General features: G+C 36.4%; 1 protein-coding gene across 1 annotated transcript in view; it reads right to left on the bottom strand.

The window, feature by feature from the left end:
- Positions 1-16,657, bottom strand: part of ADAMTS20 (ADAM metallopeptidase with thrombospondin type 1 motif 20) — a 95,435-nt gene that overhangs the window by 10,974 nt on the left and 67,804 nt on the right. Inside the window, exons 29-30 of the mRNA XM_029963520.1 lie at positions 2,824-2,991; positions 1,403-1,576 (exon numbers count right to left, since the gene is read on the bottom strand). Of these exons, the coding sequence (XP_029819380.1) occupies positions 1,403-1,576; positions 2,824-2,991 (342 nt within the window). The remainder of the gene's footprint in view (positions 1-1,402; positions 1,577-2,823; positions 2,992-16,657) is intronic.

Here is a 16,657-nt window from a genome sequence, read left to right as displayed (position 1 = left end):
TCCTAAACCCGTGCTGGCTGGGTCTGATTCCACTACTGTACTAACACAACATGTACAGGGCTGTATATGAATGTAGTGAGAGAAGGGAACAGAACACAGGAATTTCAAGCAAACAGCAATATCCATGTGGACTAAGTTATGAAATAGCTGGAGGATGTAGTGAGACACAATGCATTTGTAGTGGAGAGCTCCAAATACCCAGCTAGAATATACAAATGTTTGCTGGGAAAGGAGAATTCACCATCATTCTTTGAAAGTGTATATTTGTGCTAAAAGGACATTCTGAGCCACTTTCACTAATCTCTGATTTTAACAGCAACATAGGAGAAGAGAATACTTGGAAGAAACATATATTTTTCCTCCTTCTCTCAATAAAGTTTAACAGAGGAATATGTATGTCTAAACTGCATTACTATAATCCAGGTTTTGCAGAGCACCAGAAAATGTTTTATATATTAACAGTTGTCACTTCTACAGAATTGTGTCCCTGAGACTTTTGAGTCTTCATTTTTAAGGTTTCGGGGGGGTTGCCCTACGAACTTTAGCAGTGCAGATTCTTAAGATGCCACAACTGTACAAATTGGGGTTTTGTTTAATGTTACAGCAAGAGACAGGCTCTTTTGTAAACCATTTCAGGAATTATACATAATTTTTGTTTTTCCTCTCTCCCTCATCTTTATATGTTTATATGTTTGTATGTTTGCATAAATAACAAAAGTTATTAAATTTTTAGCATGTAGAAAATAGTCATCACTTCTTGAGAAAGGACAGTTCTTTCCTGAAGGTAACAGTAGATTTTCTTAAATATGAAAAACCATATTTGGTAGGAGAATGCTGAGTTTTATTTTCTTAACTTGCTTCATAATTGGTAGGAGAACAGTGACTTTTATTTTGCTTCTTATCTTTTCTTTAAGAAGAAAAGATGTTTTAAGTTTTTAAGATGTTTTAAGTCTTCCATACAGAACTTTTTGAAAACACTGCTGGCCAAAGATTTTACCTCCAAGTTGTTTATTTCCACATGACATTTCTTTTGCATCTCTATTCTTGAAGACTCCTTTTTAAAACGATATTTCATAATAAGGATTTATTAAACATCTTATGCACTATGTAGAGACAGTCCTATCAATAGGTACCTGCTCAGACCTCCACCACAGCTTTTCTCTACAACAATAGATAAGCAAATCCTGTATAAGAGAGTAAAGAAAGTATTAGACATATTTTGTCAGTTTTTAAGTTTCGCAAGCTTGACCTTCAAAATATACAGTATGGTCACTTGTTATTCAGTAGCATGACAGCTATTAAAAATACATCCAAATGTGAAAAAAAAAAAAAAAGAAAAAAGAAGACAGTATGACATATGACATCACTCGTTTACTTCATACAAGTTGAAAGCCTTACTTACATCTTCCCATTCATCTGCCAACCATTGGTAGGCCATGCAGGCAGGCAGCCAGCAATGCCTCTTGCTAGCAGGGCGGGTCTCACGGCTACACATTGCTTCGCTCACTTGCCCCTGGCCTGTCAGCTGACAGTAGATGTCCCTTTGCTGAATCCCCACTCCACAGGATACAGAACACTAAAATTGATCAAAATTAGTTATGTCAGTGTGAAATGAAACAGTCCCCAGAAGGGGATACAGTTGTCATTATTGTGAGTCCTTAGGATATTATAAAATATACTTCACAGCCCTTATGAGTGTTTCATTATACCTAAAGAAATTGATGTTGAAAATGCAAAACTACAATTAAAATAAAAATTTTTAAGAGAGACAGAAAACAAGTGCATCTGAGTTACCTATCTGAGTTCTCTGCTTATCTTATTTTACAGTATGGACAATCATTATAGGCATATGCAAAGCAAAAGTTTACATTTTTGCAAGATCAAACATTCGCAGCTGTGGGTTTACATCTTGCCTCTATCAGAGACCGACAGTCATGTCTGTTGTTTTAAAATGCAAATATCACAATGAAAGAAAAAAATGTCAGCATTTCATGTTAGAAAATCCCACAAATAGTGCAGTATTTTGAAGACATTTCTCTTTCTTTTGCAGGTAGTACTAAGGACTTTGAAACTCGAGGAACTTAAATGCCAAATGTCTCTTTTTGTTCTTCCTGGTCAAAGGCATTTCACTATACCACTAATGCTTACTGAGATAGACAGACCCCTTTTACACCAGTCAGAAGCAGGACTAGGTCCCAAAGCCTACCTAAAGACTCTTGAGCCTAATCATAAAGTTCATATTGTTTTATCAAGTGTGGCCAAAATGTGGAGAGTGACAGTATGTCTTTACCAATGTGGGGATTTATATGTTGAAAGAGTGAGTGAAATGCAAAATATTGCAATGTGCTCAGTTACACACAATTTTACAAGGTGAGAGATGTTTCATAAGACCAAACCAACAAAAAGGCCAATATTTGTGCCCACAAGCCCCTTTTCTTGTCCTCCCCCCACAAACCTGGTTCCATTTCAATATTTAGATTAAGATAGCAAATACAGTGATACTACTGAATCCATCACAGAAGGTAAGAAGTAAACTTTAAAAATTTACTGTTAATTTGAATTTCCAAGTAAGTTTAGGAAAGTCCTAAGTACCTATTCAGTACAAAATTCAGCTTATGAAATACTTAGTTTCTACAGACTTTTATTTTTCATTACTCTTAAAAGAAAGAAAATACAATGAACTACTTGTTAATTTATAGATTTCATTGTGATATGCATATAAAAAAACCATCCTGACAATTATTTCCATTGAAGCAGCATGTCATAAATATGATCTTGCCTTCTACTCTCACGAAGAAGATAGTTATGTCAGATTTTACTTACTTCTTTCCATTTGCTGGCTTTCCAAGCAGGACATCTTCCAGCTCTACATATTTTATGTGTTCGTGGTTTTTTCAAATGTTTGCAGTTTTCTTCTTCTATTTTAGAGTGGAAGCTATTAAAACAATGCACATCACGAAACTTCAAACCTTTTCCACAGGAAACAGAACACTGAAAAGAAGAGTGTTATTTCATTACTTTACTAAAAGTCTCAGGGAAGTAAGAAAACTCGAAGAAGTTGTGGCGTCACCCAAAACAGACTCTGTGCCTATAGGAATAAGTTCCTGTATTATGACACAACATCTGCTGTACATATCTGAAATTTCTGTGTAAGCCCTCTTGCACTGAGCATTACTGATCAGGTGCCAAATATTTCTCACATCTTATTCATTCATTGATGTCATTATTGACAAATACCTGAGCTCAGCCATCTGTATCCATGCAGGAGACAGTTTGATACTATGATCTCACAAGAACACACTCTAGTGCCCTCCTGTTTCCAGCATACTGCTATTTTGTGTAAGCATAATGCTTATCACAAGCATTAAAGAAAGGAAAAGGCAAAATCATGGCTAAGTGTCTTTCCAGCTATTAGGCTACAAAGCCACGTTTGCTTGGCATCACCCTTCCATGAGCATTGGGTATCTTGCTGTATGTGGCAAAGAGGCAAGAGAACAGGTATAAAGTAGACACCATCAGTTAAGGTGGAGTCCTTGGAGGCATGGACTTGCCCTGCCACCCCAGTATTCTGTTTCCTCCAGGAAGCTGCTACAATGTATACAGCTGGCTCTAGGATCATCTTTGCTTCCTCCAAGGTAAAACTGATGGGGCTGCAGACATATTCTGTGAAACCCACCTTGGCAGTACGCCCTAGCTGTGACTAGAGTGTGTCTGACAGACCAGACTCTTCTGGAGAAATGGCCATTCCTCTGCTAAACTGCTGGACTGCTGTCAGACTTTAGTGAGGCTTGATTTTAATTTTTCACATCCGGGCTGTCCTATGCACCTGCACTACCTGCACCTGCTTGCTTTCAGTATAAAACCTGGTCAATATTTGCCTGAGAACAATAGCTGAGTGACAGTTTTAAAAATATAGAACAAGCACCTATAATAAATTAACCTGCAAGGAAAGAAATATTTTTCACAATAACAACAGTTTGTTAAAGAGAATCTCAGCTGACTCAGTTGTCCTCAATACTGCAGTGATTCCTATGTGTCCTTAAACATTTCTATGTGTTATCTTAAAGGTTTAATTAAAACTGTCACTCTGTTTAAAATTAAATCTTTGCACAATAAAGCAATAGATTTATCACACAATGCAATAGGTAGTATGTTTCTCTTATGCAACTGTATTTATAAAAAGATAAGAGCACTGATTTGGCCACAATTTGCCTTTTACATGTCTGCTCTAAAATCTCAGTAAATAAGAATGTTTGTTTCTACATTAAATCATTTTGCTCTCCAAAAAACCTTTCAATTTATCTTTTTAAAATACTATTCATGTAGTTTTACAATTTATGTTTTATTAATTTGGAAATGTCTTTAAGCTAGGTAGATAATCAAATTACCTGAAATTTTAATAACATAGGTCAGAAAACTTAAAACTCTGCAAACCATATCATTATAAAAGCCTCTCAGAAAACTCAGATCTGAATTAAAAGGATTTATTTATCAAAGCAAGTAAGATAACTTGTATGCATGAAAACCAAAATACTATTGTCATCTGATAATTTACTCTCCCTTAAAATTTTTTTTCAGGAATTTCAAACATAAACTGTAGACATAAACTCTAAAGATTCTTCCTTTTAATTCTTTAGTAGGAAGTGAAGTGCAGCACAGAGTTACTTAACCTTCGCCTATGACGTGTTAGGAAAATACTACATGTCCCTCCTTCGTCAATGGCTTTTCCCTCTGCAGAATAAATCAGGCTCCAGAGAGCTCCCTTGAGAGGCCTTATAGCCCTCATGGGGACATCATTCCAGGCTGAGAGCTGCAACCAAAGAAGCTGTCCCAAGAAGTTCTCACTTTAGGAGCTGAGACTACCACAGCACAGAATTATCTCCCAGCACAGCATAATCTCACTCTTTAATTTCTCGTTGCACTCAACATTAAGTACTAAGACAATACTTTTAAGGAGATAAACATGTTTGTTTATATACCTTGTGCAGATATCTTATATTCAACAAAATACATTTATTGTACAGGGCTAATGGCTGCTAACAGCAATAGACTATACAAAGAAATCTCTTATCCTGCATCTCAGTCTTAGAAAGATCTTCCCATATCTCTTTCCACTAGATATAACATTACATGTTTACTTCTACACAGGTTAAAACTGGATCTCAATTTTTTCAGTTGGGTTGTTTTTCCCTTTGTTGGTCCAAATTCAACTGAGTTATCTCTGTTATATTTAAATGGACTAATTTCATCTTTATAATTTGTGCTATTCCTTCTTCTAAAGAAAGAAACGAAAGGTTTGTGTGTTAAGTTAGTTTATTTAAGATAATGTTCGCAGTTCCAGAGCAATGCCTGCTTCTCTTTCATAAAGATGTTCTACTAAATTTTGTAATTACAATAGAATTATAGAGGAATTAAGAGAATCCACATTTGGCTTTAATTCTATTAGATTGGAACCTGAAGAGGGAGTTCAGAAGGGAAAATATCAGTTTAGATGTTAAAAAAACCAGAAGCTTTATGAACAGTTATGTCAAATATTTCACTCAAATACTATTCAGCTCTGATGACTAAAGCTAGCTGAAACCTAATTATCTTAATGCAAAATGCTGGAACACAAATGGAAGATACCTAAAATCTGTAGGTAGAAAATATTTTCAATTATTTTTAAAAATGTTTATATTTTAAAAAAAATTAAATCAATTATAAGGAATATAGTTTATCTTTCCAGTAATATAATTTTGTATAAGTAATCTGATTTATTTTTTTTTCTTTGCTGTAAGAGACGGTAAGTTACCGGACATTGCCAAATCATACCATGAAAATATTCACATTTAAATATCTTTTTTGAGGGAGTTTTTTCACTCCATGTTAATTTAATGTTATGTTAAAAACTTAAAAAGACACATTCAAGAGGTTGGGATTATATAAAAAAATCTTAAATGCTTCAAATCCTTAAAAATTGTAAGTTTTCCAGAAATACAGAGGCAACATTTCTTCATATAGATTTGCTGTCTTATTCTTTCACATATTCATCAAGATACAGATGTAATTTTCTGTTTCCATACATCCAAACCTCCTGTTGAATAGATCTTACACTGAAAAAAAGGACCTTCACAGTGTAAGAAGTGATTCAACAGTATCCTAATATTATGAGTTTCAAATTAAGAGGTTTTTGATTTGTTTTTTGTTGTTGTTTTGTGTTTTAGTTGCATTTTTTTAGCTTAATTCATGTAAGAACATTGTTGTTAAATTCATTATGTTAACATGTTGTTGCTCTGAAGGAATGAAAGCTCCTGATACTTTTAAAAGCTAAAAGACACCCCCAGACATTAAGCATTTGTAAACTTCTGCTTACATACAATTGCCAAAACTTAAAACCAAATAAAAGACCAAACTAGGATGTGCCTCCAAGCAGTTTTGCTAGAACCAAGTGCTTGGGGTACTTCAACTCCTGGAATTTCATGGAGCAGCTCCTACCTGCTTCAGCATGGTTCTACAGGGCCAGATTCTTACAGCTGCTGCAGTGACTGTCTCCCACCAACAGCAGCATGAGGAATAGAAACCTAATTATCTCTAAGGACCAGATCCTTTACGATTTCAATTAGACCTTGATAAAATTTAGGCAACTAACTCAAGGATTGTTATTCTTAAAGCCTTGCATACGTATCAGTCACAGAAGCACCTAGGTTGCCCTGAGCCACAGTCAAGGACCTTAAAAATCTTCACTACTGAACAGTCTAATTCTACAGGCATGTACAATCTTTTTAACAGACTACCAGCTCATTGCTTTACATGCCCATAAGGATCACCAACATTCTGAAAAGAGATTTTCCTCTATTTCTACTAACAAGTTGAAAAAAGAAAGCAATTGCTCTGAGTGTATACTGAGCACACAGCAGCTGAATGAGGCACATTACAAAACACAGCGATAAGTGATATTTAGTGCAATTAAAGAAAGAAAAATTCTCCTAATTTTTTTTTTTTAACACATGAAAAAGCTAATACACTTGCTCTGGATGTAGCAGATCCAGGATCGTCAATGGAAAGTTCAAGAGGATATGTTAGTCTGTATTTACAGTATTCTCCTGAAATTGGGCATATTCTGGCTTCATTCCTTAGATAAACTATAAAAAAAAAAATTCTTAAAAGGATCGTTTCCTCCCCAAGTGCCTTGGCATCAGATGCAGGCAGGTGCAGCTGTGTTCTTTACTGGATAGTGACTCACCTTTAGCAAGAGAAATAAAGACTATTCCTGTCCCATACAGCTTCTCATGGGAGGCTCCTGACAAGTAGGCATTGCCTACCCTCCATTACAGAGAATGAATAGCAAAGATAGCAAACCAAGTCACTCAAATGCTGAATCAAAAGCTTTAATCAATATAATAAAGTGGGGATGACTCAACATTTCTGTAAGGGCAGAGCATAGATCCGGCTCAGTCCTCAGAATGAAAATATAGAATCCACAGAAGATCCCTGAGTGGGACTCCCAAGTGCCTAAAGGTCTCTACGCTTACAAGGAGACGTTTTGCCCAACTCTATCCCCACTGTCAGTATTTTCTTTAGATAGCTGCATAGTGAATGTCGACCTAAGACACCTGCCTGACCAGCTTCCCCTCAGCTCTGTAACATCAGTAAGAAGTGTCGAATTCTCACTGGTACAGGAGTAAAGCCTCGTTCTGTGCTCTGGAAGCCACTTTTAATGCATCCAGCCTATAGAACATTTCTTACAAGGCTGAACTTTGCCCTTCATAAGCTTGTGTTTCTTCTTGAAGCTCCCAACATGTTATTATGCGGTCTGTGTGGAAAGACTGGGGAAAGCACAACTGCACGTAACTATGGTCAAGAATAGCGTAGTCTTTACTGCTCAATTTTTCTGTAATGTGGTTCCACTTGTATGACATTCCACACAATTGGAGGTTTATGGAGAGTACAATTTTTCATATATTTTTTGCACATGTAGGGGAAAAAAAATCCATAAAATCTTTAAATCTCACAAGAAATTTCAACATTTCTTTAAAAGTTGCAAATTGAAAAAAACCCATCCTGTAACCATTTTACACAGAAATTCTAGCACTGTCTCAATATTGGCAAACGTCATATTTCCCATATGTCATGTTCTTTTAAATACATAAATCTGCAGTAAAAGCTGGCCTTCATTACCATTGTTCAAAGTCATTCCATAACACTGGTAACTAGGATTCATCTGTTTGTTTTCTTCATAGCAATAAAGTTCTGTGAGGATCAACCTGACAGAACTCCTGGTGCTTTCTGTGGCACAGATGGACTCTCATACAGGCATGCCATCATCAATTCCTACAAAATTGAGGGTCTTTCTGCAGCAGACACACTAATAGCTTTTTGATTCTTTTGCTATTACTATTTAATTGAAAAATTAAAGACCTTGTATTGTTTGGTGGATTGAACTCCAAGAGTTTGGATGCATACCAAATTTCCTTAACCTTTTCTTTAAAGGAAGTGTTTTTAGCTGGTGGCTCAGTGGGCTTCTGGATGCTGAAAAAAAAGGCCAGTAAATGCAAAGCATGCAACAGTTTCTCTTTATATTCATATTAGATAGATAAAGACTTAAAATATAAATGAGTGACTAGAAGCAGTACTGTACCTTTACTGGGTTTGGCTGGGATAGAGTTAATTTTCTTCACAGTAGCTACTGTAGGGTAAGCTTTTGGATTTGTGATTAAAATAGTGTTGAAAACACATGGATATTTTAGTTATTGCTGAACAGTACTCACACAGCATCAAGGCCAGTGAGGAGGCTGGGGCTGAACAAGTGGTTTGGAGGGGACACATCTGGGACAGCCAACCCCAAGGCTTATCTCAGAACAAGTGATGTTGCCATCAGCACTAAAAACTGTGGGAAACAAGTAGGAAGAAGGGGCATGTGGAGTGATGCATTTGTGTTCCCAAGCAAATATCACATGTGATCCTCTGCTTTCCTGGGGATGGCTGAACACCTGCCTGTCTATGGGAAGTGGTGAATGAATTCCTTGTTTTGCTTTGCTTGTTGATGCAGCTTTTGCTTTACCTATGAAAAATACTTTTTCTTAACCCATGAGTTTTCTCACTTTTACCCTTTCAATTCTCTTCCCCATCCCATCAGGGGGAGGGAGAGAATGACTATGAGGGGTTCAACTGTCTACTGGGGTGCAGCTACAACAGTAGAAATGAAAAAGCATAAAATATATTCCAAATGTTTAAAGGTATTTTCTTCCTCTCTGTCTTTTTTGATTATAACTGTGACTGGACATGAAGATCAGTTTAAAACTTACAGGATTAAACATGGTAGTTGCTTGAGTTGTCTGACAAACTGCATTTTGATGATCCCCAGTTGTCCCAAAAGTCTGTTTGGACTCTTGTAAAACTATTCTTCTAGTACACTGGGATCACTACTACACAAGACACTAATAAAATAAAATGTTGAGCATTGCTTAGTTGAGAGTTACTTTTAACTTTTCATTTGCTTTATTAGAAGTAGTTCTTCTTGTGCCTGCCTCCTCTGCTAGCTGCATTTCCCCAGGGTTTATTGTGATGCTTGAGCACAAGACACACATTTTTTAGCTAAAAGCATTCAAAAAGTTCTTCTTTCCTTTAAGTATGTTGACTACTATGAAGAAACAACACAGACTCTGTAATTAGGTCCTACTGAATTCTTTGATTCTGAGTTAGCAATTCTTCACTAAAGCAAGTATAAACACTTGTGCCATTAGCTCAAGCACTCAGAAAAGACCTGCTTACAAAGGACCAAACATTCCATCCTCCTGAGAAGGAGCAGATTGAACTCCAACTGTTACATCCAAATTATATGTCAACTATGGAAGTTACACTGAAGATGCTTTTGTTTTCTCATTTGAGTACAGCTTGATTTCAAAACTTTAATGTTAATGATGCTCAGAAAATGTTTTGATTTGATGAATCCTCCTTTCATCTGCAGTCTGCAAGTCTGCTTTGCCACTTTTCTGAATGTGCTTTTGCAGCTATAGCAATGGAAAGGAGGAAGGCTAGGCCAAGTAGGACTTAAAGACTTCATCCAATCCATCATGCTGCTTAAGAGTTTGAATCAGCTGTATCTGGATCATTCCTGACAGCAGTTTGTCAGTCTTGTCTTCAATGACAGGGGTGCTAAAGCCTCCCTTGCTGTATTTTTCCACTGTATAACCATCCTTACAGTTAGAAAAAGTACTTTATGATTTAACGATAGTCTCTCTTACCATTAAAGAGACTACCCTTAGCAGACTTAGAAACACTCACCTCTTTATAACCACTGATTATGTGTTGCAAGAATACCCCATTCAGTCCGTTCTTCCACAGTCTCAGTCTTGAGAAACACAAGCTACCCCAGCCTTTCCTCCAAGTCTCTTACCATTTAAGTGGCTGTCCTCCATACTCTCCAAATCTCTGTGTGGCTTTTTACGAAGAGTTATCCAAGACTGTATGCTGTATATCAACTAAAGCACTAGAATTAAAATACGCTATGACAAAAAGCATATACCCAAAAAGCATATACCCAGTATTATTCTCCTTCATTCCAGTTCTTTGTGGCCCTCTCACTTTGCAGAGTTCTAGATGGCATTTGGAAGATAAGATCTAGAGTGAAAAGTTTCTGCAGTAATATTTTCAATCCCACAGCTAATGTCATGCGATCTTTGATGTAAATGCATAATAAACACACTTCCCTCTTGTAAGTACGAATCGTATTCCCACGAGGGCTGCAATACTTCAAGACTACGCTCTGATCCAGTCACTCCTACCACACAATTTGACTGGATTTCTAAGCTCAGTAACATAATTTTTTCTGTTTAAATCAAAAAAGACTATATTTCTAAATTGAATTTGACCACTTGTATATCAAAATGCGAAAGGTGAGAAACCAGCACTGAAACCTGAAAACACTTTGCGAAGTTCAGTCCCACAGCACAGATTCAGCTCCTGTGACACTGACAGATGGTCTTCTAAGGTCAGTAACACAGTAACACAAGGTAAATCTCCATATTCCTACTGCTGAACTTGTCAAAAACTTTTGCAAAGCATGCCATGAGGTACTGTAGCGCATCTGAAAACCAAACCACACATCTCTTCAACACAGCAGCTCAGGAAGGACAGCCGTAACTGCTATTACTACCGTTCCATCACTGGAATGGAAGCCAGAGAACAAGTGTTCTCTGCCCCAAGTGTTATCATCAAATATTGTAATTTTTTAACTCAGCAACAAAAGAAGGCAGTAATCATTTTCTCTAGTCAGCCCAAGAGGGACTTTTTTTCTCCTTTTAGTCTAGCTACGTATTGTGGTTGTGTAACAGGCTGAGAAGCAGGCACACACCCACACTGGTTTCCAGGGCTTCCAGGTGCATGTTGTGGATGTTAACACCAGTACTCTCCAAACCAATGCCAGTGTGGGAGTAGGAGACTCTGGAGTGCACTGCAATACGACCTAACAGCCAGTCTGCATGTCACAGCTGAGAACAGAGACTGTAGTGACTGTTTGAGGTCATCTAACCTGTCCACCATCCCTAGCCATACCTCTTCTGTCAGGATTGAGTACCATACACTTCATTAAACAGCAGCTTTTTTTCAGACTGTTTTTAAGACAATTTTTGTTTCAACTTTCATCTGAAGGGTAACAAAAACCTCCTGAATAACTATTTTCCAAGCATGCTGAAGTGTATCTATTTAATAGTAGACATAAATGAGAAACTACGAACATATATATCTATATAAGCATGGAAAAAGTAGGAATGATGGAGGATAAAGAGGATTAAGGACAGATTTTAGGATTGATGTGGATAACCAGAAGGAAAAACTGCTAAGAGAGGATATATCTGGCATCTAATAGGAATGTGCTACTGTATTCCTCTTAAAAATAAAGACATCCTGATTAAAACTAAGTCAGAACCATTAGCACATATATTGAAGGTAAAATGATTTCACGTCTGCAGAAGCCAAACTCTACTGATGATGCTACAGAGAAATTTTACAATATTTTAAAGTTGACACCACATGGTCTGAATTATTTTATCCACTGCAGCTAGCAGTAGCCTTAATGGGGGAAAACAGCAATCTGCCTGGATGGTAGATGAGCAACCATACTCTTTGCAGCTGTTGGAAAAATCAGAACCAGAACTCTTGAAATTTCACTTAATGATCATCCACAAAATTTCTTTTATTCATTCCAGTTAGATTTGTAAGTTGTTTTTTGGCCTGCCTCTCTGACATCTCAAAGCACTGTCCATTACCTTGAGTTCAGCACAAATGAAACAGATGATGAGGTCCTTATATGAAAGCCCTATCACATCTTTCCCCCTAAGGAGGAACACCACTATTCTGCCCACCACTGCCTAAAGCCCGACATACTTCTTGATGCCAACAATAGAGCATTTGAAGAATAGACTGTTACCATACTCAGCTCCCCACCTACTGTGATACTCAGAGGCTTCACTGTGCCATGTATTCCCACTCTGTCTACATATATCTCATAAATGAGACTAAGCTTTTCCAGCCAGCAACCTTCTCTTTGTTTTACCTACATGATACACATAACACAATTAGACCTTCAAACAAGCTTTCAGCTATTACAATAACACAAGAAAAATGGATTATGGAGATATATGTCTGGGTGTGAATTTAAAACTAATAACCATAATTATGAGTTAATGATTAATACATTCTCAATAATAATGACATATCATACTTGGTATCTCATTTAACTCTTCCTTTATATGTTCCATTTCATCTCTCAAATACAGTAAAAATTTAATTGTATAGTTATTCTTCCTGCCTTACTTGCTCTTAATTTGAATCCACTCTGCCTGGTTACCACCTGAGCACCAGGAAACCAGCAGGTATTTCTGCCTCCTTTCAGCAGCCATTTGGCAGGCTCAGCTACTTTCTGTGCATGTCTTAAATGCCACTGAAGGGTCTGTATGTACCTCTGGTAGGAACTCCACCATCAGCCATTATTCAAGCAACATTATCACTGTCATTCATGACAGTATATATTAAAATGATGAAAAGTATGATCAGATTATTAATTGCTGAGAGGGACGGAACAGATAAAATGCATTACTCAGCCAGCATTCCTGCAGCACATCTGGTACATGTACCTAACTTTATCATCTGACAGTTGAATGATACATACAACAGGCTGAGGCAAATCACAATTAAAAATACAGAAACATTAGTAAATTAAAAAAAAAACCAACAAAGAAACAACATCCCCAACAAACAATTCTGCCTTACCTTTCCTTCTAAAATCAGTGGCAATTGGGAAAAGAGCTAGACACTCACTAGCTCTTTCTGCTAATCTAATCTACAAGTGAAAATTTGTGTCCCATTTACAAAATTGAAAAGCAGTCCTGCTCTTTGCCTTCGATATGTTCTGTAAGAGCTTCATACAGGCACTTTCACCATTACAGCATTGCAGACGTCAAATTGCTGACTTCTCCAGACTTCAGCAAGTCTGACCTTTCTTTACCCACAGTCATGTAACACTAGTAATACATTTAAGTGATTACATGAAGGCAGCAGGACTGAAGACAGTGAGTAAAGTGCAAGCATCACCAAAGAAGGGTGGCAGAAACAGAGCTAGAAAATCCACTGTGAGCAAAAGAAACATGGGGTTTTCCTCCCTGTTTCTAATAAATGGGTATATTTCCGGACACACTTTCCAAATAGAGAACAACAGGTGTATCTGTGTCCATCCGGCAGTTGTGTTCACAAACCCGAACGAAAACCCAAAGTGAATCCATTTGTTGCTTCCAAAAACTGGACACAGTTTAACAGACTGTATCACAGGGAGGTTAGACTCCTGCCTCCTGTGAAGCTGGGGAAAACTGAACAAATGCACAGGAATGACACAATCTGCACTCACTGAAAAGTAATTTTGGCCCCTTGAGAGGAACATTTTGTTCATAGGTCTTCATAATGCAAGTTGGACCACATTTTTAACATGATGGAGGATCTCTGCTATGGAAGTTACATTTGCACAAAGGGGTCGGACAGTAAAAAAGCATTAGTTTACAATATTTTCACAATTTAAAATTTCGTTTTATTATCTTTAGAGATAGGGTCTTTTCAATTAACCAGTTACAAAAGTAACTAGACATAATGCAGTCTTACAACAGTAGACAAATTAGTTTCATCCGAGTTTCCAAAAACCTAAATATGAGCAGAAGAAATCCCGGATGTCAGCAAGTGCAATCCCTGATTTATCATTTTTATTCATGTTAGCAACAGCAAAACAGTAGCTCAGAAATTAAAAGACTGACAAATACATGATCTCTTGTGTGTTTTTCTGCTCTATAAAAAGTATCACTTCATATCACTTCACTTTTTTCATTTTATTAAAATCTAAGATTTTGTATTTGAACTTTAAAAACTGAAAAGTCAAAGCAATATATACTGGAACAATATAGCATTGTCAGAATTTTTTCAAACTTTTTTAGACGTATAAAAATATAACTCTTTCTATGTCACTAAACTAAATATCACCTAAAGAATTATGCCCTCCTCTCAAATTTATATTAAATATTATTTTGGCATGAAAATATATTTTAGATGAGAAATGAAACATTTTACCTACCTTCATGTGTTGAAATCCAATTTGCTTTTAACCTAAGCCACTCTTCTGTATATTTTCAATTTACTAACAATCAAGGTTTCCAACATGATGTTTCATGTGCAAAATATGAGCACGCATGAAAGCTTCCAAATGATTGATTCAGTGGGAAATCTAAGTGCCCAATCCTGCTCTCACTGAAGTGAAAGGGCCAGGTAGATACATGCTAGAACATATACTGATATGAATATCAGGTTGTTTTAGTGGAGTCACCAGTCTCCCACACTTACTGGTTTTCAAAGTAAGGACTAGGAACTCCTGCAACACAGAACTAGGGAACATATTGTTCATTTTCCAATCCATGCCAGGTAATAAAAATATTTGTGTACTGACCCTCATAAATGCTTGGAAATGCTTATACTTTCATATGTTTGACAACTTCTAAATGTGGGTCTCAAAAACACTTTGAACCAACATTTATGAGTTCTGACTGTGGTTTCTGAAACTGCCACATCTCACAATGATTTTCACACTGATCTGACCACCTAGAACACTTCAGCTTTTCTGAAAGTTCTAATAAATACATCAGTAACTTCATATTCCTTTCATTCTCATTAAATGGTTGTATGTATTTAGGCACAGCATTAAGGACCACCTGCTTCTTTTCCCCTTCCACGATATTCTGGTTGTTGGGGTTTTGTGGGGGTTTTAATTATTATTATTATTATTTTTGTTTTGACTATGTTACCCTCTACTTGTCCTCTTTCTAAAAGCATGGTCTGAAATTTCTGCAAACCTCTTCCTGTAAAAGTGTTTGGAGAATGTAAAAACCCATGTTACATCTTTGAGATTAAGAACTGAGTATTATGTTATGATCCTCAGTTTTCTATGTCTTTTGTCACTGACTAAGTGGGAGCAGGACTGGGCTGTAAAATTGAAGCTCCAGCAAAACTGAAGCTCCAGCAAAAAAATAAGCAGCTAGGATCTTTAAGCTTTGTCATCAAAGATCATGTACCTACTATCTATTTCAGTAACAGTATTTTTTTTCTGTATAAGAGTTCTCCCCATGAAAATAATGTCACTAAAATATCATATGTAGTTAATTTCAACACAAAGGTTACTCTAGAGTAAAAAAACCCTCACTTTCAGAAAAGTGGTTAGTTCCTGTCCCACCCTTTTATTTATGTATTTAAACATTAACATTCCTTAATAAAGGGCATAATAAATATAACACAAAGCCACACAACATGCATGAAAAAGAAGGGTTAAAATGCAACTGTATTTCACAGACACAAGTCACAGTCATTAAATTATCACACATACATTATAAATTATTTATTATTTCAAGCTATACAGGCAACATAGCACCAAAAAGGAGAAATTTCCTTTAAACTTGATTAACATTACACAAATATTTGCTTTTGAATTTTGGAAACAAGTATTTTCTTTCATTTTTATCAGAATGACCCTAAATGAAATGCACTATCCCAAGTCTGTTTTATGACATTATTTGGGCAGTGACATATGTCATCAGTTATCTCTGAAAAGGCCTCCCACTATCAATTTCCAAAGTTTTAAAAAATGAATAGCAGATGCTAACATTAAGATTTCAGGCCGTGGGATATTAATTTAATGTGCTGTATTGGCAGTGAGGTATTTTGAAGTTTGACATTAGGCAGCAGCAGAAGTAGAGGTAAAGACTGAAGCTGGTTTTGAAAACCAAGTTCACTGATTCTGAATTCCCTTTTAATATAAAAGATCATTTTTAAAGATATAAATACTTTTTACACATTAGAAAAAGTGAATGAAGGCACTTATCGTACATAGAAAGATTTTTTGCATTACAATAAAAGCAAATGAATATTTTACTTATGCAAATTAGGGCTGTTTCTGCTCCTGCAGAAGTCAATGGGATGCCTGGCAGTAACAACACTGGAAGGATACTGGGACTATTTAAAAAAAAATAAATTCATATTCATTACAAGTAATAATAGATTTCTTCCACTACTGCAAAGACAGAATTACATCAAAATTATTCTGGAGCAAGTAAGTAGAAAATTGAAGAACTAGAGAAGCAGCCACTTTAAACAC

The sequence above is a fragment of the Manacus vitellinus genome, unplaced genomic scaffold (genome assembly GCF_001715985.3).
Source record: "Manacus vitellinus isolate BGI_N305 unplaced genomic scaffold, ASM171598v3 scaffold_5_pilon, whole genome shotgun sequence".
NCBI classification, from domain to species: domain Eukaryota; kingdom Metazoa; phylum Chordata; class Aves; order Passeriformes; family Pipridae; genus Manacus; species Manacus vitellinus.
This window is presented reverse-complemented; position numbering and strand designations above follow the sequence as displayed.